We start from the raw sequence: 22,497 nt of genomic DNA, 5'->3' as shown, positions 1-22,497 counted from the left end.
CTCCTACAGGCCAGGCCATGCACAGGGGAGTCTTCTAATGGGCTGAATCGGTGGCTTTTGCCCTAGGCTGGGATTAGTTAGGCCACTTGGGATTTTAGGGGAAAAAATCCCCTTACAGTTACCCAGTTAATTCTCACCGGATGAGAATTTCATCATGACTGATCGTGCCTCCCTCCCAAGGCCGGGGACTCTATTTAGGTTTTCTACTGTTTGGGAAATTCTTGCGGACTGGTTGCTCTTGATGGCAGCCTTTCATGCTGGGCCTATCACGTCTTTTCACATTCATTAACGAGGGATGTCTGGGGGCTCTCTGTGCTGATATTGTCTCAAGAACTGCATTTCCCGTAATCAAAGCGTCGAGTACACTGATTGTCACGATTCGTGGGAGTCTAACCGTCACCCTCTCTTCATAAAATGTGGGGGTGGAACTTGACTTCGCCCCCTCTACACTGTGATTCTCTTGTCAGTCTCGTCTCTTCGATTTTCCTTTTCTCCAACTAGCCTTCTATTACTTTGTGTTCTGGTAGTTATGTCTTCCAAAAATTCGTCCAACATCGTACTCCTGCTAATATCAGGTCGGTGTTCCTGGGTAGTGGGTGGTGTTCGACTACTGACAAGGCAACATTGGCCTCGTTAGCCTACACCTATCAAGTGCCAGAGTCTGTTTCCTTTGAAATCTTTAGCCTTGATGACGGAGCCGTGGACGCAGAGGGCCACTTTAGTAAGTTGGCCTTATATCCTTCTATGTTTGTGTGCGGCTTGAGATTGCCATTTCCTCGCCCCGTTCGTGACCTTTTGGATGGTTTTGGTTTGGCCCCTTCCCAATTGCACCAGAATGCTTGGCGGCTGTTGATTTACTGCTGCATTATCTGGCGGCGAGCTTTGTCGGAATCTTACCCAGACGACGCGGACTTTACTGGCCACCAGTTCCTTCTTGCCCAAAGGGTGCTACGCCTAAAGGGAAATGTATGCAGCTTCAAGGCATTCCATGCCCTAGTTGCTTTAGAGCGGCAATATCGCAAGATAAAAGACTGGTCTCCCAAGTTCTTCTTTCTCTAGGGTCACGGTTGGGAATTTCCGGTGGGCCAGGTGAATTGAGGGAGTTTCCTGTTTGAAAGGATTGGGGACAAGTTCCGAAAGAAAAAGCTATGCATCCAACGACACAACTAATGAATCGAAGCGTCTTGCAACTATGCGGGAATGGGTGCAGCAGCATGCTGACAGCATTTGTTCTAAGATCCTCCTTTTCTAGGAGAGTGTGGAGGGCTTTCTACCTCCCTTGGGGCACCTTCCTTCTAGTGACAGGCCAATGGTTAAGCGGCCAAAGGAGGCTTCGCCTCGAAAACGATCCTCGGACCTTCTTATTTCAGTCACTGGGAAGAAAACCCAGCCGGAAGGTGTTCGGGCCTAGGACCAACCTCCTTCCGGGTTACAAGTGGCCTCCATGCTTGTTGCGAAGGGCAATTTGATGGGTAGTTCCCTTGCAGTTCCCCCTGCTACAATTGTGGAGGCACCCAGGATGGTGGCCGAGATGGATCCTCTCCTTGAGAGTATTCTGATGTTGTCCCCTCCTAGTGAGGAGTGAAATTCTCCTTCTTGGATCTCTCTAGCTTCTTCGTCTCGTTCAGCCGGCGGGAGTCATTCTCTCAAGGTGGCTGGTGAGGAGGGAGAAGCCTCCTCTAGTAATCGTGCGGAGGCCAAGGATCGCACAGGAGGTCGATCATCTTCGCATGTGGAAGCTTTCAAGATTGAAGCGAATCCAGTTGCCGGCCATTTTGCTCAGATTGACGAGGGTGTGTTTTTGTGTTACTACTAAAGACAATGTGTCACCGTGCTCTGCATGTCTCCAAGCCAAATCTCATGCTCTTCCACATCCACCATCATCAACTCGGTCTACTCAACCTTTTCAACTTTTATTTTTAGATGTTTGGGGACCAACGTCTGTGCTCTCCTCTAGTGGTTTTCGCTTTTATTTGTCTATTGTTGATGATTTTAGTAAACACATTTGGTTTTTCCCTCTTCGTGTCAAATCTGATGTTGTTCCTATATTTCTAACTTTTACTAAATATGTCTTAAACACTTTTTCATCCAAAATTACTTAAATACAAACTGATTGAGGAGGGGAATTTTGCCCCTTTCCAAAAATACTTCAAAATTTTGGAATCTCCCATCGCATCACATGTCCATATTCTCATTCTAAAAATGGTAGTATTGAATGGTGTCATCGTCATATTGTAGAAATCGGACTGTCTTTACTATCTCAATCTTCAGCTCCTATCAAATATTAGGTTGATGCTTTTCAAGCTGCTGGGTTTCTTATCAATCGTATGCCAACTCCCATTTTACAACATCACTCTCATTTTCAAACTCTTTTTCATAAAGTCTCTGATTATTCATTTTTACGTTTTTTTGGCTCCGTTTGCTGGCCTAATCTATGTCCCTTTAATCATCATAAAATGGACATGTGTTCTAAATTGTGTTTTTCTTGGCTACACAGCTGATCACAAAGGGTATAACTGTCTTCATCCACCCACAGGTCGCATTTACATTTCTCGGAATGTTTACTTTGATGAAAATACGTTTCCCTTTGCTACTAGCGCAAGTCTCCCTTCATCTACTTTTTTTGCTCAAACACTGCTTAATTCTGGCCCCTTACATAATTCTGGGCCTTCCTCAAACCCACGGCCCGCGGGCTTAACTTCAATTTCTGCCTCTTTCTTAAACACTTCACCTCTTCATATCTCTCAAGACCCACCTTATTCTCTCAGCCCAACATCCCACATCCACCAAAACTCTTCAACTCGGCCCGATAGTCCACATCAAGCTCCCTAAGCTTCCCTACATCCTAGTCAGCATCTCTTTCCTCAAACCTTAATGTTTCCTCTCTGTTATCAGTGTCATCTCTCTCATCTACTCACCTTATCTCACATTCTCACCCACATCGAAACCCGAGTCACAAAAACCACATATCCCAACCTAATACTTCTTCTCACAGCTCGGTCTCACAATCTCTCGTTGCATCGTCGACTGGCAATACCCATCCCATGATTACTCGAGCCAAAATAAACACTCACTGCCCCTTGTTGTGCTCCGACGGTATTATACCATGGCCCTTTCCGAAACCCACCTCTTATCTTACAGAATCAACATCAATTCCTGAAGAACCCCACACTTACACTGAAGCCTCCAAATTTGCTGACTGGCTTGCTGCCTTGGCCAGTGAATTTAAGGCTCGCCTACACAACCACACATGGACCCTTGTTCCACCTCACCCAACTCAGAATATTCTTAGTTCAAAATGGATTCTCAAGACTAAGTGGCATGCTGATGACACCCTAGAACAACATAAAGCTCGTCTGGTTGCTAAAGAGTTTTATCAGCAAGCTGGTCTTGATTACTCTGAGACTTTTAGCCCTGTTGTCAAACCCGTGACGATTCGGTTGCTGCTCTCCATTGCTATTTCACTTCACTGGCCTTTGCATCAACTGGATGTTTAGAACGCTTTTCTTCATGGTGATCTAGAGGAGGACGTCTTTATGCAGCAACCAGTGAGGTTTGTAAATCCTGACTTTCCTCAGCATGTTTGTAAACTCAAAAAATCCATTTATGGGCTTAAACAAGCCTCATGGGCTTGGTTTTCCAAGCTCAGTTCGAAATTAATTGATATGGGTTTTCATGCATCTGTGTTTGATTCATCATTGTTCATATACACTTCAGATTTGGTTCCATCTATGTGCTTGTTTACGTAGATGATATCATAGTTACTGCCTCTAAGTTATCTCTCATTTCTAATTTCAGCACTACCTTACATTCTACAATTCCTGTAAAAGACCTTAGAATGTTACATTACTTCTTAGGAATACAAGTGTCGAGAACCTCTGCTGGTTTATTTTTGTCACAATCCCGTTATATTTCTGATATTCTCTCACAGACTAATATGCAAAATTCCAACCCCGTATCTACGCTCATGTCTACCTTCACCAAACTTAGTGCTCTTGATGGGTCTACATTTGAGGACCCACAACTCTATCGTAGTGTTGTAGGGAGTCTACAATATCTCTCTTTCACAAGACCTGATATCTCTTATGCTGTGAACAAGCTTTGCCAATTTATGTATTGTCCTCGTCTCTCCCATTGGCAAGCTGTTAAACGCATACTTAGGTATCTCCATTTAACAACTTCCTTTGCCTTACATTGCCAAAACTTCATTGCCAAAACTTCCGTTTAACAACTTCATTGCCAAAACTTCATGCCTTCTCTGATGCTGATTGAGCTGGTTGCCCTGATGACTGAAAATCCACTGGTGGTTTTTGTATCTTTTTTGGTTTACACTTAATATCATGGGACTCTAAGAAGCAACCTACAATTGCTCGCTCTTCAACAGACTCTGAATACAAGTCAATAGCAAATACTGCATGTGAACTATTATGGTTACAATCTGTCCTAAAAGAGTTGGGCATTTTTCTTACTGCTCCTGCTACTTTACTATGTGATAACCTTAGTTCTACTTATCTCTCTGTAAATCTTGTTTTGCACTCTAGAACAAAGCATGTGGATTTGGATTATCATTTTGTATGGGACCGTGTGGCATCCAAGATACTCACTGTGTCCTTTGTTCCTAGTCATGATCAACTTGCTGATATTCTCACCAAGCCCTTATCATCAGCTCACTTCTCCTTGTTGTGATCAAGTCTTTCCATACTTCGTATGCTGCTTGACTGGAGGGGGGCTAATAGAGCAAATAGTGACTCAGCATCAAAGGAATCTTCTCCAACAAACTCGTACAGAGGACGTGCTGGAATAAGTCCAGAAAATTCTACTGTACAGGAATCACTTTCTTTCCGTCTGAAATATTCTAGAAAACCCTATTGTACAAAAATCATTTCTTGCCATCTGAAATATAAAGTAAATGAAGTCTATAAATACTGCACTGTGTTGGTCATTTTGTAAGAAGGAAATACGAGTTATGAAATGGATTCCTTTTAGTTCAAATTCCTCTATGTGGCATTTTATCAAATAGATATAATGCAACTCTGTTTTTATCTATTTAACAATGATCAACAAATAATAGCAACAAGAAAAAAGAAAAACTTTCCATCCTTCAATTAACATGCGTTTACAATTTGCATCGATCCCAAACACCAAAACTATAACACAATGTACGTCACACTAGACAAATAAAAATGTGCACCTCCTCTAAGATCCGACAGCCAAGAGTACACAACATCACTTTTTCTTACCTATTTTTCATCCATCTCGATGTTCAAAATAAATAATGATATTTTTTCTCACTTTCTTATAATTGGAGGGTGTACGTAGTATATTGCTTTTGATTCATTTAGAGTGTAAAGTGTAAAATAATTATTAGTTGAGAAGTGGAGAGTATTTTCTGAAAAAATCTTCAATAAAGATTAGCATACATTTTTAGTTTTTATTCGCTAGATATGGATTCCGTGCTTCTATATAGCTCGACTCTGTCTGTGTGTCTTTTGTATGTTGTCATAGTAGTGCTGTTACCTCAAATCAACATCTCATGGATTGGCAATGAAGATCGAGGATAGAATCTCGGTTTTGCACCCACATCGACTTGGTTTTTGTGATCCGTCTGCACTCTGCAGTGAGTCCCTTTTTGCCCAAATTGTTATAGAAAAGATATATAATACATGAAGTAGTACGAAAATCCCAAGCCCAATGAACTCTTAAGGCAATTCACAGACACCATTATAGAGGAAGGAGAGGAGTGAATAAATTCGATGGGAAGGTATTAAGAGTTGAGGCTGATAGAACACAAAAGATATAATATTTTCATTAGTCATATGGACGATTACAATACAATAACACTCACAAATGTTGCTGACATGACCAGAAAATTATAGAAATAAAACATCAAAATCTATTGTACAGATAAATGCAATTGAATCCCTCAAGACTGAAAGCTCTCAATATAATAAGAGAATCAGGTTCTAACATAATCCAGAATAACATGAGTACTAGCACAATCAACGTAGAAGAATGAAGAATGGAAATGTGGCATCTCAAGAACTAGTGTTTATTTTGAAGGTGGTGGGGAGAGGAAAGGAATTGTCGGGATAGTAGTTGGAATGGTGGGCATTGGAATAGCTGGTAGTGGAGGTAGTGCCACCTTGGGGACGGTGGGCATTGTTGGCAGTGTTGGGAATTGGGTGCTTGGCAGCGGCGGCAACATGGACTTTGGAAGAGTTGGCTGTGTTGGCAGTGGGTTTGTGGGCAATGGTGGCAATGTGGGCTTTGGAAGAGTAGGTTGAGTCGGCAAAGTAGGCAATGACGTACTAGGCAGTGGTGGCAATGTGGCTTTAGGCAGCGTTGGCACAGAGGGCAGTGGAGGCAAGGTCGCCTTGGGCAGAGATGGTATTGTAGGCAGTGTCAATGCTGGGGGCGGAGCAGTTGGTGTATCCAAGAGGTGACGAGCAGCGAGACTCATCTCGGTGCTTGAGAAAAACAATGCCATGATCATAGACAGAAGGAAGCAATACTTGGAAAATCCATGGTTTAAATGCTAGGAGAAGAATGTTTTTGGAGCTGGTTCACTTCTGGTATTGGCTTGTGGCGTTGATTGAAGACAACGTATACCAGGTGGCATTTATAAAGGCCTGATTTTGAGGGATATTGAGGAATAGAAGGAATTAATTTGAGTTTGATGAGATATGGTTGTTGGAAGTGGAAAGAAACATTAGTTCGCTCACCTTCCAAACTGTGATAGATTGGAGGTAAAAATAAAGCGGCTAACTAAACCAGAAAGATGACTCTTGACATCCCACCAAGAAGCCTCAAGGAAATCAGACCTACAAGGGTTATGACTCATTAAAATATGTCCATGAGTTATTGAACTAATTTGGGAGCAAAAGATACGTATTGGGGTGGAGAGGTAGTTCACTTGTCCAACCTATGATTTGACAATTACTAGTTGGGACAGAGTCTTATTAATGTTGTAGTGTAGTCAAATTTTTTACGTGGTTTACAGAACGTAGTTGGTTAATCTCCCAAAAAACAGACTTGATCACCTGAATCGGGTGGCCAAGACCGGAAAAAAAAGCACATACTCTGCATAACAGCAATGGTGAGATGTAACACAAAGCACTGTGTTTAAATTTAAGAAACTACTTTAAAGATAAACAGATTATATAAAAATAAATGTATAAATATAGTTTAAAATATGTTAAGATATGTGTTTGAACATATAAAATAGATTGAAAAGAGTCTAACCTTTTTATATGACTGTACAATTTAACCGCATAATTGGCCCGACCCGACCCGACCCTATTTAGCCGAACCGAAAATGGAAAACGGGTAAACGATTATGTTTCCGCTTTTGCCGTACAAAACGATTTGGTATCGGGTAATTTACCTGTTACCCTTTCGTAACTCTTGATTTTCAAACAACACTATCTAGAGAAGGATAATAGGAGTAGGATTCAGAAAAATTTTGTACTTTCGTGCTGTATGATTAGCTTCCGTAGAGGGAGAAAAAGTTATCATCTTGATCTATTATTATTATTATTATTATTATTATTATTAAAAAAATTATTTTTGTACCTTTGGTGTAAGTTGTCTCTGAATCTCTGACAAACAATCCTCTAATGGTGCATGTGGGCCCCGCACGTCTAAAAAGTCTGTCATAATTTAATACCCCTTAATCTTTAAAATAATTATTTATCTTTAAAATAATTATTTATCGTCTCAATTCTCATTATCATTTCATTACCGTATAATCTAATATCATATCATAAAAAAATGATAAAAATAGATAATAAATAAATTTTTTCTAATTCTTAGCCCAACTGCCTAAAAACAAGGTTTTATAGTTTATTGTAAAATGAAATACGTGTTCCCTTATACATGATAAATGATAAAATAGTTCACTATAAGAAAAATAGATTTTTGTGATTAATTTATTGTGACTAAAAGACTATTCGCAATTAATTTTAGTTATAAATAATCATTTCGTTGAAATTAACTGGTTGCAAATAATCAATTTTCTTGTAGTAGTATTACTTTTTTCACAATTTTTCTACAATTTTCTAATAAAGTAATATTTTTTTAAAATATATTTTAGTTTTAGTTTTAATTTGGTATGTTTAAAATTTTTAAAAAATATTATTTTATTGATAAATTATAAATAAAGTGTAGTGGAATTGTAAAGCTATGGTCACTCTTCTTCTTTTTCTTATTATTATTACTTTTTTTTTAATTTGATAACTAATTAACCTTCACGTGATTTCTTAATCTGAATAATGATTTTGTTTCCTATATTCAAATTTTTTATATAGGATGACAATTAAATTTTTCTCGATTATTACCCAAAAAAAAAGTTTTTATAGAAAGTTAAATAAATAGTTGATTCTATCAATAATTAATTTAAGATAGATTAAAATGATCAATTTGTGTTTCAAACATAGCCTAAAGGTTGCTTGCGGGGTTGTCCACCTAGGCATGCACGAAGTTAGTGCCTGAGTTGCTAAGCAACACCTAAGAGCACTCTCATTGAAATAAGTAAAGACAAAGTCATTATTTGGCTAATATCACATATTTTATCTTTTATTTATTCCATTTAAAACTAATTCGCACATTGTATTAGCCAAACACTCTTTATATAATAATAAATATTATTATTGTATTATTATTTTTTGTATCTAATAACATTAATGCATGAAGACTTCATTTTTCATCAAATCCCTTGCTATCAATACAAGCAACCCTAGCTGGCTACCTTTTTTTTTTTTTTCTTTTTTCTTTTTAAAATTTTTCGATTATTTTTTTTATTTTTCATTGGTTTTTAATTTTAGTTATATAAATGTTAAATTTTCAGGTTTCAATCTATTTTTTTATTTGTATTTTAATATTATTTTAGGTTTTATATTATTTTATTTGTAGATCTTCATATTTTGGTTATTGTTCTTTGCCATGTAACATGCCAAGTCAAATTCTGTTATATTATTTAACTAAAATATGGCTGATGGTCTTATTAAACAAAATTAAAAATCCAATAAGTGAAATACTAAGATTATAAATTCTAGGAGAAGACAGTTACTGTGCGAATTAACTCAACAAGTACTACTAGCTTTTGCACGTAACCCAAAATTATTCGTAGTAACCCGAGAAATTAATTCTCCCTTGAAAATTTTCCCTTGTTAAGATCTTCATCCTTATTTTTCCCTCAATATTTATGTAATTCATTAGGTTTTCCAACTTTTTGTGTATATATATATATATAGAAGTCCCAAGCACATGCACTTAACTCTTAATGAAGGTAATATAGGGACTCGATAACAAAGGAAGGAGAGTTGAGAGTAAAGAAAGAAAGAAAAAAAAAGCTATAGTATATTGAATACTCATAAGATCGGTTACAATATAATAACACATGCACAAGCGTCGCTGACATAACTAATTAAGAATGGCTCGAAAACTATAGAAATTAAGCATCATATTCTCTTATACAGACCAATGCAAATGAACCCCTCAAGAGTGTGAAAACTCTCAATATAAGAAGAGAAACATGTTCTAACATAATCCAGAATAGCACAAGTACTGCGCAAAGAAACATCCAAACTGAAGTGGGAAAACGTATGAAGAACGAACATGAGGCATCTCAAGAGCCGGTGTTTAATTTGATGGTGGTGGGGATAGGAAAGGAATTGCTGGGATTGTAGTTGGAATGGAGGGGATTGAAGGGATTGTGGTTGGAATGGTGGGCAACGGAAAAGCTGGCATCGGAGGTAGTGCCACCTTGGGGATCGTGGGCATTGTTGGCAAGGGGTTTGTAGGCAATGGTGGCAATGTAGGCTTAGGAAGAGTTGGTTGAGTCGGTAAAGTAGGTAATGGCGTGCTAGGCAGTGGTGGCAATGTGGCTTTAGGCATCGTTGGCATAGAGGGCAGTGGAGGCAAGGTTGCCTTGGGCAGGGACGGGATTGTAGGCAGTGTCAATGCTGGAGGCGGAGCTGCTGGTGTATCCAAGAGGTGACGAGCTGCTAAACTCGTCTCAGTGCTTGAGAATAACAATGCCATGATCATAGACAGAAGGAAACAGTACTTGTAAAAAGCCATGGTTTAAACACTTGGAGAAGAATGTTTTGGGAGCTGTTTCACCACGGGTATTGGCTAGTTGTGTTGATTGAAGATAACATGTATCCGGTGGTATTTATAGAGCCCTAGTTTTGCTTGAGGAATAGAAGGAACTAATATGAGTTTGATGAGATGTTGTTAGAGGAAGTGTGAAGAAACGTCATTAATTTGTTCGCTCACCTTCCAAATTAGAGCTAACTAAATGGTCACGACTCATTGAGATACGTCAATGACTTATTTTTTAATGAATTTGGAAACAAAAGACACGTAGTGGGGTTGAAAAGGTAGCTCACTTGTCCAACCTATGATTTGACTTCTACTTCTTGGGACAGTTTTATTAATAATGTTGTAATTTAGTTGGAGTCTAAGAAATTTGTGTGTGGTTTCTAATGGGTTTAAAGAACATAATTTAGTTGGTTAATTAATTCCCAACAAATCACATATGATCGCCCGAATTGGGTGCAGGCCCAGACCAGAGAGAATACATCATCTGCTCTGTGCATGACAGCAGCGCGCGCGCGCGTTGAGAAGTAATAACACAAAGCAATGCGTTTAATTTTAATGCAATCTTGATATGGAGACCAACTCTACACATGTAGGAAAATGGGACCTTTATGCCTTTGTATGACAGTCTTTTGAGAAAATTCTTTAGCTCTTCAAACCATCACTATAATAAGCCATATCACATTATTGAAACTGATCTTATTCTCCTTACTTGAAATATTAGTTGAAATGTTAAGATCCCATGACATCTTGTTAAAATTAATTAAAAAAATAAATGAAATTATAGAATGTTAATATATATAAGTTGAAAATTTTAGTAATTTGTAAATTTGTGATGGTATTACAAACGAGAAGCAATATTTATTTGAGGGAAGAAAGTGCAATTCTTTTTTTCTTTCTCCGTAGATTCCAATAGTAGTACATACCTATTATTTCGTCAAAAATCAAAGATCGAGTAAAACTCCTTTTCCTTTGACAATCCTTAAAAAACTTAACGGTATTATCATATCTAGCTACTAGGGTGTGAGTATAAAACATCAACTCTTTGAAGCTTATATCGAGTCCCCAAAGTATTAAAACAGATCATACCAAAAGGCTCAACGTTAGCTTAACTGCTTAAGATACCATCAATAATATTGCTTGTAAAACTAAAACAAAAAACAAAGAACTGTAAAGTCCGTTTGGAAATACAACTGTTCTCAAGTATTTTTAGATATTTCATTTCTCACATAAAACACTTTTCGATTTCAAACTTCTAAACAAAATACAAAATCCTATAAAACTTTCTCAAACTTCAAAACAAAAATTATATTAAAAAAAATATATTCAAACAATTTTTTTAACTTTATAATATTTTTATTCAACTTTTTCTCTCTTATTTACTATTATTCACAAACCATTTCACTTCTATTTATAGAAATTCTGAGATATTCTTAGTATCCAAATGAGCCCCTATATTTGGATGTTGAGGTTGTAATACCCCGTATTTTAGTGTATTTTTTTTTAGTGAAGGTTTATTTTAGTTAATTAAATATTAGTTCTCTTGTTTTAAATTTATCAAATTTTTCGTTGCATTTATATTATATTTTTTTGAGTTGTGAAATTATTTTGATGTGCTTTCTTGATATCAATTATTGTTTGCATTTAAATTTGCTTTTTACCTTAATGAATAATTTTTTTGTTGGACTTTAATTATTTTTATTGTGCCTTTTTCTTTTGTTGGACTCTTCTATTTTCGGATTGGGCTTGTTTGAGTGTATTTTATTTTTCTTTTGAGCCCAACCCATTTTGATCCCCAGCCCAACCCGTGAGATTTCAACCAAGTCCATGAAGCCAGGAACCACTTCACGTAAAATGTTTGATGCCATGCACGTCTCACAGGCACAGTTACCTTCCTTTCTATTTCGCATCTAGGGTTTTAATCAACTATAAATGCATGTTTTTCTCTCAAAAGAAGTTGCCGCAGCAACCCATGCATGGCTGACTCCACACTGCCGTCAACAACTACACCAACCTCCGCCCCACACCGTGCACTTCTGCAGTGCACCACCCACGGCCAGCACAGGTCGAACTCGACCACAAGTGCTCAGATCATGGCAAGAGACCCACCTGCCGTGAGCCACTCCATGAAAGCCAATCATGCGTAGGTCCACCGCACGGAGCCACCTTGCCCAAACCTAACAACCACCACCGAAGCTCTTCCACCCCGCAACCCACACGGCCAGCCCCCTGCACGACGTAAGACACCGCCTCACCACCTTCAAGTAGCCACAACCCAGCCACCGCAACTCCAGGCACGGAAACCAGCAGATCACTGTAACGCGAGAGGATCCTTGCCGCTGCTGCCCTGCCACCCGAACTCACAGACAGCATCTCCTCTATGCAACAGCGCACCATCCTCCAACCGTCCTCACCACCATGGAAAGCCAACAACCGTCGTCCAATCGTTGAAGGAGAAACACACACGGCATACTCTATTTTAGCTCCCGAAAATAGAGCATTTGGTTGCTCCTCCAAGCACGGCAAGTATTTCGCTTTGACCAACCCTTTCGGACGTCTCCTCCACGGCGCAAAGGGAACCCATAGTCCAGCACCTCAGCCACGCCTAGCCGTGCCACCGTCGATAGCCACCCAGGCCGTTGCGCGCATAACACTCTCGGTAACACCTCCATGCACGCCGTGTTTCACTCCGTATATCATGACTTTGTCCCTCTCTCACGTGCATCTCTCTCTCTTTCTCGTCCAATGCATAGCCACCAACTGCACCACCTCCCATCGCACATTGCACCGTCGCACATTACCTTCTCGGTGAGTCCCTGCCGCCACTGCATTTTCTATTATTCATGTGTAAGTTTATCGTTTGTTTTATTCATAAGGTGTATTTATATATATATATATATTATATATATGTATGTATATATATAAGTAAAGTTTTAACTTGGGAACTTATTAGTTTTAACCTAATATGTATTTATATATATATATGGAAGGTAGTTTTAACCTAATGTTTTTGGGTGAATAGTTTTTTTTTTTTTTTGGGTTTATATTTAAATGGGATTTTACTTTAAGTTTCAATAAATGTTATATTTGTATTTTAATAATATTGTTAATTAAAGGAAGTAAACCTATTTTTTTTAAGGGATGAATTTTTCATGACTTATTTTATGGAAAATTTTAGTAACCAATGTATTCTTTTTATTTATAAAATATTGTTGGTAATTTAGATATTGTGAATATTAATTTTTATTGAGTTATATAATTATCATAATACTTATTCGATAAATTTTCTTCTTCAGTATGAATTCGATTAAGTGGATATTGATGGTCTTAGAAAATGATGGTATTTTAAGGTTATGAGAATTTTTAGGTATTGACGGATTAAAATAGGTACTTCAGGTATAATATGAGATTTATTTGTTCACTGGAAATTTATTTAAGTTACATGAATTTTTATAGGTGACGAGTGACAATTGTTCAGTACTGTTGTGGAGAATTTTTGAATAAGCTAAGAAGACCAGGTAAGCGAGGTTCCTATGTTAGACTTTGCATAAAATAAAATGAACTGAGGTCATTTTTGGAAAATGTGCATGTTTTATTATGAAATGAAATCTGAAAACAACCTCAGATATTTGTTCTGCATAACTCATGAGATTCTATTTAAGAAAAAAGTATTTTCTGTCATGACTGGTGTAGACATGAGCTTATTTTTGACATTCTGTTATTGAACTGAGAAAAATGAGTGAATATGAAAATTTGATAAATTTCACATGTGACGTGAAGAAGTTCTGAATCTGTTTTGGAAAACATGAAATGATCTGAATATCAGTACTCTGTTTTGATATGATGTGGCATCTGAAAAACCTTTGGTATGACTTCCTAATTCTGTTCTGACTCTGATTCTGATTCTGATATGGTGATTCTGATTCTGTTTTACTCTGATATGTGGCCATGTCACGGGATGCAATAGTGACCTCTGGCCCTGTCATGGGATACAATAGTGACTTCTAGCCCTGTCACGGGAGATAATAGTGACCTCTGGCCCGCCACGGGATATAATAGTGATTTTCTGTTCTAAGTGCAATCGCTTTGGTAACATGGTGATTTATGTTCTGCTTAGCTTTCCGCAGGATGCACAACCCTACCACGGGGGTTAAACATGGTCTCTGTTCTGATATGATATGATAAGATGAAGATGTTCAGTCATGTTGTGCCAAAGGAGTCGTTGAATATGAAAAGTTGGTTTCTAAATATAAAATGTTTGAAAAGTCACTCTGATTTTCTGATAATATGTATTTTTTAGATTTGCATATTGATACTGAAATGTTTTGTTTCTGCATTCTGAACTCTGTGAAAACGTTCATGTTTACACACTAGTATATGTCCTCTACTTACTGAGTTGTTGATAACTCACCCCTTATCTCCATATATTTTTCAGATGATTTTGAATAGTTCAGCTAAGGATCAGGATTATAGAGCATCGGCGAGATGATTATTTAAGCATAATGGATTACTCATCGAAGATTTCTGAGAATCGGCGGATTTTATTTAGAGATTTTTTTGTAGTATTCTGATGACTTTATATTTTTGGAGTCTTTAAATGTATTGAGGAATTGTGAGTTTTAAGTTATAGGGAGTAACTCTTCGATCCTTGCGAGATCGGGGCATTACAGAGGTGATCTCATCTGATCTGTGAATATTAGTAAATCTATTTCACTTACCAAACACAGCCTAACTCTTTATGTTTTTTAATAGAACCAAATTGGTAGAAGAAAAGTAGGAATGCGAATGAATATCAAACTATGAGGTCTTGTTTGATTATACAGATGAGATGAATTTTTTTTTAATAATAGCAAAATAGTTTGTGAATTGTAGTGAAATAGTTTGGGTTAAGATGTTTTATAGAGATTTGAGAAATGAGAGAGAGAAAGTTAAATAAAAATATTATAAAGTTAAAATATTATTTTGTAATATTATTTTTATTTTGAGATTTGAAAAAGTAGAATTATTTTTTTTTCTTAAAATTTGGAAAAAATTGTAATGACTAGGTAATGATTAGATGAAAATTTTAAAATTTTAAAAATTTGAATTTGAAAAGTATTTGTATTTGAATGATATTTGGATGTTGAGATGAAATAAAATGAGATAAAATAAGTTAAGTTGAGATGAAAACAAGCGGGTTAGTCTATCAAGTTATTACTTCTATTTGTTGTAATTGTTATACCACTTTTTCCCTTCATTTAACCCTCCGGCAATATAGTTTCTTTGAAATTGTTGATGTAGAATATGCATTAATGGTGCATTCATGTGACAAAACCTAATTTTATTTGAGTTGTACTTTTCTAATTTAAGTCACAAGATAAAATTAGAAAATTACATGAATAAAATACAAAGAAAAATCACAACAAGGACTGTTCTCAATAACCGCTTGAGTGAATATCATGTTGGGGTATATGTGGAAATTGGTTTTGGGGCTGAAAAAGGTATTTGATGAAAGTTGGCTCGACAATTGGCTCGAGCCAAATTTCGCTCGATATATCGCTCGAGCGAAGATCAAGTCCGAGAGTTCGCTCGACACTCCGCTCAAGCAAGACACAAACCCTAGTGTTCGCTCGACACTCCGCTCGAGCTAATGTTTATTTTGTTGTTCGCTCGAGGCGCGCTCGACACTCGACTAGAGCGCAATATGCAGGTTTTGCCAAATTAGGTTTCCAGCGCCACTCACTATAAATATATCATATTAGATTTGTGTTGGACGACCTCAAACATATTTTGAGAGAGAACAATTATCTAGTGAGTGCATATTGTGTGAGAGAGCAAAAAGTCCTAGAGAGTGTGAGTTGAGTTTGAGTGATTGTAATCTCCTCTGATTAATAAGATTTTTGTAGCTCTGTGAACGTAGACAATTTGCCGAACCACGTATATTGTGCGTCGTGTTCTTGATTGTGTTGCTTTTACTTTATTTGCCATCATTGGTGTGTGTGTGTTTGCATAACATTTCACAACATATCATACAGAGTTGGCTTGACTTCAGCTTGTTAATGGCTCAAGTCAAATTCGACCAGAGAGTTTAGTCAACATCTTGCTTGATATGTACTTAAGCGAACTTCATATAGAGAGTTTACTCGGTTGTTTTAGTGATAGCGAGCAAAATCTTAGTAGTCAAAACACTCGATGTGTGAGCGACAATGGCTTGAATAAAAAATTAGCGGGTTCAATAAATGAAGTCTGATTTGGACTCTTTAAGTGCCCTAAATTAACGCTACCTATATACATTGTTATACATGAATTATAGGGTTAAGTGAGAGGCCAAAGCTGCTGATTTTTCATGGTATTCTTGAGAAAAACTTCAAGGAGGAGATCCTCTAAGTATTCAAGCCACAATCTCTTTTGATAAATAAACCTCCATCACTTCAAGTTTGTGGAGTCTATTGGTGCGGGTGTGTTCATTGGCCAAAAGTTTGGAGCCGCCATGGTTGCAGAGATCGAGTTAATGTTAATGGAGAAACTATAGAAGGGCCGGAGATTCAGTGATTTAGAGCTGCCAAAGTGCATATATTAAGTGGCTTACTAGTAGTGTTGCAAGCCAATTACTATAAAAATCTTGTAAGTGTTTATAAATAGATTATAGCAATTTTTCATTTTCAAATAGTTATAAAAAGGAGAGTACATAAGGCCAAATAAAAATCCCAAGCCCACTCAACTTCTAAGGTAATTTAGGGAATCGATTATTAGAGGAAGGAGAGGAGTGCATAAATTTGACGATAAGCTAGTGAGATAGACTAACAAAACAAAAAAGATATCATATATTCAATAGTCATAAGGACGATTACACTATAATAGCACTCACAAGTGCTGCTGAGATAACCAAAGAATAACTTGAAAGCTATAGAAATCAAACATCATATTCTCTTATACACACAAATACAACTAACCCCTCAAGATTGTGAAAAGTACTCTCAATACAAGAACAAGGGGTAGGTTCTAACATTATCGAGAATAGTATAACAACTAGCCGAGCAAAGAAACATACGAACGAAGAATGACAGTGTGGCATCTCAAGGTCCAGAGACTAGTTTGATGGTGGTGGGGAGAGGAAAGGAATTGTTGGGATTGTCGTTGGAATGTTGGAAGGGATTGTGGTTGGAATGGTGGGCAGTGGAATAGTTGGCAACGGAGGTAGTGCAACCTTGGGGACGGTAGGCATTGTTGGCAGTGTTGGGAGTTGGGTGCTTGGGAGCGGCGGCAATGTGGACTTTGGAAGAGTTGGTTGGGTTGGCAATGGGTTTGTGGGCAATGGTGGCAATGTGGGCTTTGGAAGAGTAGGTTGAGTCGGCAAAGTAGGCAATGGCATGCTAGGTAGTGGTGGCAACGTGGCTTTAGGCAGCGATGGCACAGAGGGCAGTGGAGGCAAGGTCGCCTTTGGCAGAGATGGGATTGGAGGCAGTGTCAACGCTGGGGGTGGAGCAGCTGGTGTATCCAAAAGGTGACGAGCTGCAAGACTCATTTCGGCACTTGAGAATAGCAATGCCATGATCATAGACAGAATGAAACAAGACTTGGAAAAAGACATGGTTTAAACGCTAGGAGAAGAATGTTTTTGGTGCTGGTTTTTTTTCGCTTCTGGTAATGTCCGGCTAGTTGTGTTGATTGAAGAGAACATGTAGCCGGTAGTATTTATAGGGTCCAAATTGTGAAGGATTTTGAGGAATAGAAAGGAACTAAAATAATGTGAGTTTGATGAGATGTGGTTGTAGGAAATGGCCGGAAAGAAACATTAGTTCGCTCACCATCCAAACCGAGACCAAATGTACTAGGTTATATAAAAAAACTGCTAACTAAACCAGAAAGATAAAGTCTTGTACATCACCCACTTAGAAGCCTCGAGAAAAACAGACCGACATGGTTACGACTCATTGAAACATTGCACTTTTGGGAGCAAAGGACGCGTATTGGGGTGGAGAAGATAAAGATAGCTCACTTGTGCAACCTATGATTTGACAATTACTTGTTGGCTTGGGACAGAGTCTTATTAATGTAGGTTGTAATGTAGTTGAAGTCGCTTATAACATAAAGCAGTCTATCCAATTTTTTTGTGTTTGAATGGAATAGAGTTGGTTCATTACCAACAAAACATATATATGGTGGCCTGAATTGGGTGGCCAAGACTGCATGCATAACAGCAGCGTCGAGAAGTAACGTCACAAACCAATTTGCTTTATTTGGATGCAATCTTACTTGATTAAAACGTTAAGTTACATAACAAATTAATTAATTACATCATGTTAGCTGGAATTAGGTACAAGCCCAAATGCATATTAGTCAAACTTTTAGATAGAACTACATGATATTATTGCCCGTTTAACTTATTTTATTTAGATATTACAAGTGTCCTTAAGGTTGATCCAAATGTGCTAATTACATGATGATATACCTCCTGGAGTTTATAATTATATATTGTCAATAACAACATTTATCCTATTTTTGCTAAATAAATGAATGAAAATCTAACATCCACGTGGCATTCCGCATATCAAATCTATAAGATTTGAAATGGTTGATAAATAGCCAAGGTGATTGTGCGGCCACCTAAAATGGAACCAGCCATACTTGGGTAGCCCATACCGATGCTTGGATTGTTCACTTTGAGCATTAGAATTGATTTCATCAAAGTAATATTTAAAATTTGATAAAAAATACATGTTTTCTATAAATCAAAAACCTCTCTAACCATAACCCACATTGGATTAGTCAAAATAATAATATATATTATTTTTTTAATAATAATATTTTTTATATTTTACAATTACACTACCTATACGGTAATTAATAATAATATTTCTTTCTTCACATATTTCAAAACTATCACATATGTATTACAGAAGAAATTCCTGTTTATACACATCTAATTGTATTACTAAAAGGAAAGAGCAATTAAGTTGCTCTGTTGTACATATTAATACAGATTGATACATGAGCTAGAATTATGGAAAATAAACAGAGTTGACTGCGCAAGGTTTGCTCGAAGGAGATCAAGGAAGACTAATTTTTTGGGATCATCTATTACTCCCCCGCAAGATGGTGCTCCCTTCAGCGACACCAATCTTGGAACGTAGAAGCTGAAATCGCGGACGGGATAAGGCCTTAGTCATTAAGTCAACAAGTTGGTCTTGAGTAGATACATGTGCAACTTGAATTATACCTTTGCTGACATAGTTTCGCACAAAATGTAAATCAATGGCAATATGTTTCATCCAATAATGAAGCACTAGATTGAGACTTAACTGTGTAGCACCGATGTTGTCACATCGAATTTTGGGTTTAGACGGAATAATGACACCGAGCTCACGGAAAAGGGATTGGAGCCATGCAATTTTATATGTGGCAATTGCAAGTGCCCTGTACTTCGCTTCGGTGGAAGAGCGAGCAACAGCTCGGTGTTTTCTAGTGCATCAAGAGATGGGATTTACACCAAGGAAAATGATGTATGCTGAGGTAGATGAGTGATCATCAAGGTTCCCTCCCTAGTCGACATCAGGGTAGGCGAGTAGCTGAGGAGTAGATGAACAACGAATGTGGATGCCATAGTAGAGAGTATTTTTGAGATACTAGAGTAACCTCTTAATTGTAGCCCAGTGAATTTTAGAGGGTGAGTGCATGAACTGAGCAAGCTTATTTACTGAGAAGGAAATGCCGGGTTGAGTTAGGGATAGGTACCAAAGAGCACCTATAACTCTTCTGTATATGGTGCTAATTGCTGCACTGGAACCATTAGCCAGCTGGAGACGACTTGAAGTGGCCAGAGGAGTGGTGACATCTTTGGCACTATCCATTCCTGTTTTAAGGAAAAGCTCGTGCACGCATTTGTGCTGTGTGAGAAATAAACCATCAGATGTGGGGATGACTTCAATGCCCAGAAAAAAAAAAAATGGAGGGACCCAAGATCTTTCAAGGAAAATTGAATGCCAAGCTAGTGGATGACTTTAGAGATGAACTCAGGGTCATTTCTAGTAGGGTTGGGCTCCGACTCCAACGGAGTCGGAGTGCTCGTTTTTGACCTCCGACTCTGACAAGAGTCGGAGCCAAATTGGAGCTCCGACTCCGACTCCGAATTGGAGTCGGAGTCTGACTCCGATCGGAGGTCGGAGCTCCGACATAAGATCGGAGCTTGACGTGCACTCGACGTGGCGCTCGAGCGGAACTCTTTCAAAGAGGTTCGCTTCACTTCCGCTCGACATGTCGCTCGAGCCAATGTTCAATACAACGTGTGCTCGACTTGCGCTCGACACCTCGCTCGAGCGTAAGTGTACAGTAAAAAAAAAATTGGAGTCGGAATCGAAGCTTCTTGGAGCTCCGACTCCGACTCCGAATATCTATTCGGAGCTACTCCGAATTCCAACTCTGAATTCCGATGACTCCGACGAAGTCAGAGTCGGAGTCGGAGCGGAAGTCGGACGGACGGAGTTGAAATTTTCAGAATTTTGCACACCCCTAATTTCTAGTGAGAATCAAGTAGTGGATCTTTTGTAGCCATGAAGAGTCGCTTGGGTTGGATTAGCCATGGAAAGCACTGACAGCCAAAAATTTGAAGTTTATGGTAATTTGGACTGGATTTAAACAAGATCTCGAAGGGAGATTTGAGAGAGAATAAAGGTGTTGGCATTCTATTGATCAAGTAAAAAACGGCTTGGAAAACCAAATTCCAGTAGGAGGGTAAAAGCTTAACTTGGTGACTCACTAAAAAATGAGTAGCACAAAGGCTATTCCAAGTGCAGAAGGATGTCGCGTAATAATTAGGAATAAATTCTTAGATCGTCTCCTCAGGGAAAGTTACTTAAAATCAAACTCGTTTAAAATTGTAAAAATATTCACAAAGAGAAAATAAAAATGATGGTATCTGCAATAAATGGAAGAGTGCAACGGGAATGAAAATGGCACTAGTCATAGATTAGATTCATATTTTTAGATTTTTTTGTGTCGAAATGAAATGTAAAAGATTAACAAATTGAAATTAACAATCAAAGAAACAACTAAACTAAACAATTTTAATTAATCTGAAAATTAAATAATAAAACTGAAATTATTTAAGTCTAATTAAACTTTAATCAATCTAATATGCAATGAAACTAAGAGATTAATAAAACTAAGCTAAGAATTAAACTAGATTAGAAAGTAATTGACAAAATACGAACTGAAAATTGAAAAGTCCCAAAATCAAGATTCTAGGATTCATCCTTGTACTCAAATCACAAATTCTCAAAATCAATCTATAGCAATTGTAATCACTGTTAAATGAAAGCTTAAAGAAGCGAGAAAAATAAATAACATGAAGTAAATAAACAGCAAATAAATTGCCCAAACTTCTAAGCCAAAAATCTCAAAAATATTCCATAAACTTTAAAATGAAATTAAATAGAAAGTATGAAATGAAAAGAGCAAGCCAAATGAATGGAGATGGATGTGGGAAGTAGTGGAGGCAGCAGCATGATGTTGGAACCCAGAGAAGCTCTTCAACAGCGGTGCTTGAGAGTCTTCTAAAAAGTCTCCGTCTATCCCAAAAGAAAGGAAGAAGCAGTGAAATTTAAAACTCCTTTTCAAAATGCCCCAGCCTCCCTTTTTTCTTGCGTGTGTGCGTGGGTTTCTCCTCTCTTTTTTTTTTTTTTCTTTTCTGTCTGTTGCCTTTGCTTCCGTCCAAATAAACTTTTCAAACCCTTTAAGCTTTGACTTTTCTCATTTGCATTTATTGGGTTGAAAAGATAATTAAATAAAATAAAATGAAAATTAGAGATAAACAAAACAAAATAAAATAAAATAAAAAGAAAGAATAGAATATATAAAAAAAATTTATTGTGCATGTGAAGAAATATTTCCCAATTAAATCACAAGTTATAAAATTAAGCAGAAACTATGCTATAAATCAATTTAAATCACAACTCGGATTTATTCATCTTAACTATTTTTCCATCTAAAACCAATAATAATGTAATGAAATAAATAAAATATATTGGTTCGAAATGTATAAAATATACAATAACTCAGCTCATTCACTTGGTGAATTAAGGACATGCATGTTTCCACTATATGCCGGTGACGGCATTCAACCACTCCATTTTGTTCGGGAGTGTGAGGAGCAGTCGTGAGATGACTAATTCCATGTTGACTAAGATAGCCTTTAAGAGCAACAAATTCACCCCTATTATCTGAGTAAAGACTTTTAATGGATAATTAAAATTGTTTTTCAAGAATGGCCTTTAGTTGGGGAAAGATAGTTGAAACTTCATATTTTAATTTCATGGGAAAGTACCAACAATACTTCGTAAAATGATCAACGAAGAGAACATAGTAGCTATAGCCTTCAAGGGATGTGTAAGGGGCAGAACCCCAGACATCTGTGAACAA

At 37.5% G+C, this 22,497-nt stretch overlaps 2 protein-coding genes across 2 annotated transcripts; both read right to left on the bottom strand.

The window, feature by feature from the left end:
• Nucleotides 1-6,049: 6,049 nt before the first annotated feature.
• LOC121255821 (protein PELPK1-like) lies at nt 6,050-6,487 on the bottom strand. The gene has a single exon (XM_041156387.1). The coding sequence runs from the start codon at nt 6,485-6,487 to the stop codon at nt 6,050-6,052; it is 438 nt and encodes a 145-aa protein (XP_041012321.1).
• Nucleotides 6,488-9,639: 3,152 nt separating this feature from the next.
• On the bottom strand, nt 9,640-10,080 carry LOC121255744 (protein PELPK1-like). Its single transcript, XM_041156272.1, has one exon. The coding sequence runs from the start codon at nt 10,078-10,080 to the stop codon at nt 9,640-9,642; it is 441 nt and encodes a 146-aa protein (XP_041012206.1).
• Between the last annotated feature and the right edge of the window lie 12,417 nt (nt 10,081-22,497).

This window comes from Juglans microcarpa x Juglans regia, chromosome 1D, assembly GCF_004785595.1.
Source record: "Juglans microcarpa x Juglans regia isolate MS1-56 chromosome 1D, Jm3101_v1.0, whole genome shotgun sequence".
In the NCBI taxonomy this organism is placed as follows: Eukaryota; Viridiplantae; Streptophyta; class Magnoliopsida; order Fagales; family Juglandaceae; genus Juglans; species Juglans microcarpa x Juglans regia.
The sequence above is the reverse complement of the archived record's forward strand: the minus strand, read 5'-3'. Positions and strand labels throughout refer to the sequence as shown.

Bases quoted from the DNA above. Each gene is read 5' to 3' on its own strand.
- LOC121255821 (XM_041156387.1), bottom strand. From the start codon at position 6,487: ATGGCATTGTTTTTCTCAAGCACCGAGATGAGTCTCGCTGCTCGTCAC.
- LOC121255744 (XM_041156272.1), bottom strand. From the start codon at position 10,080: ATGGCTTTTTACAAGTACTGTTTCCTTCTGTCTATGATCATGGCATTG.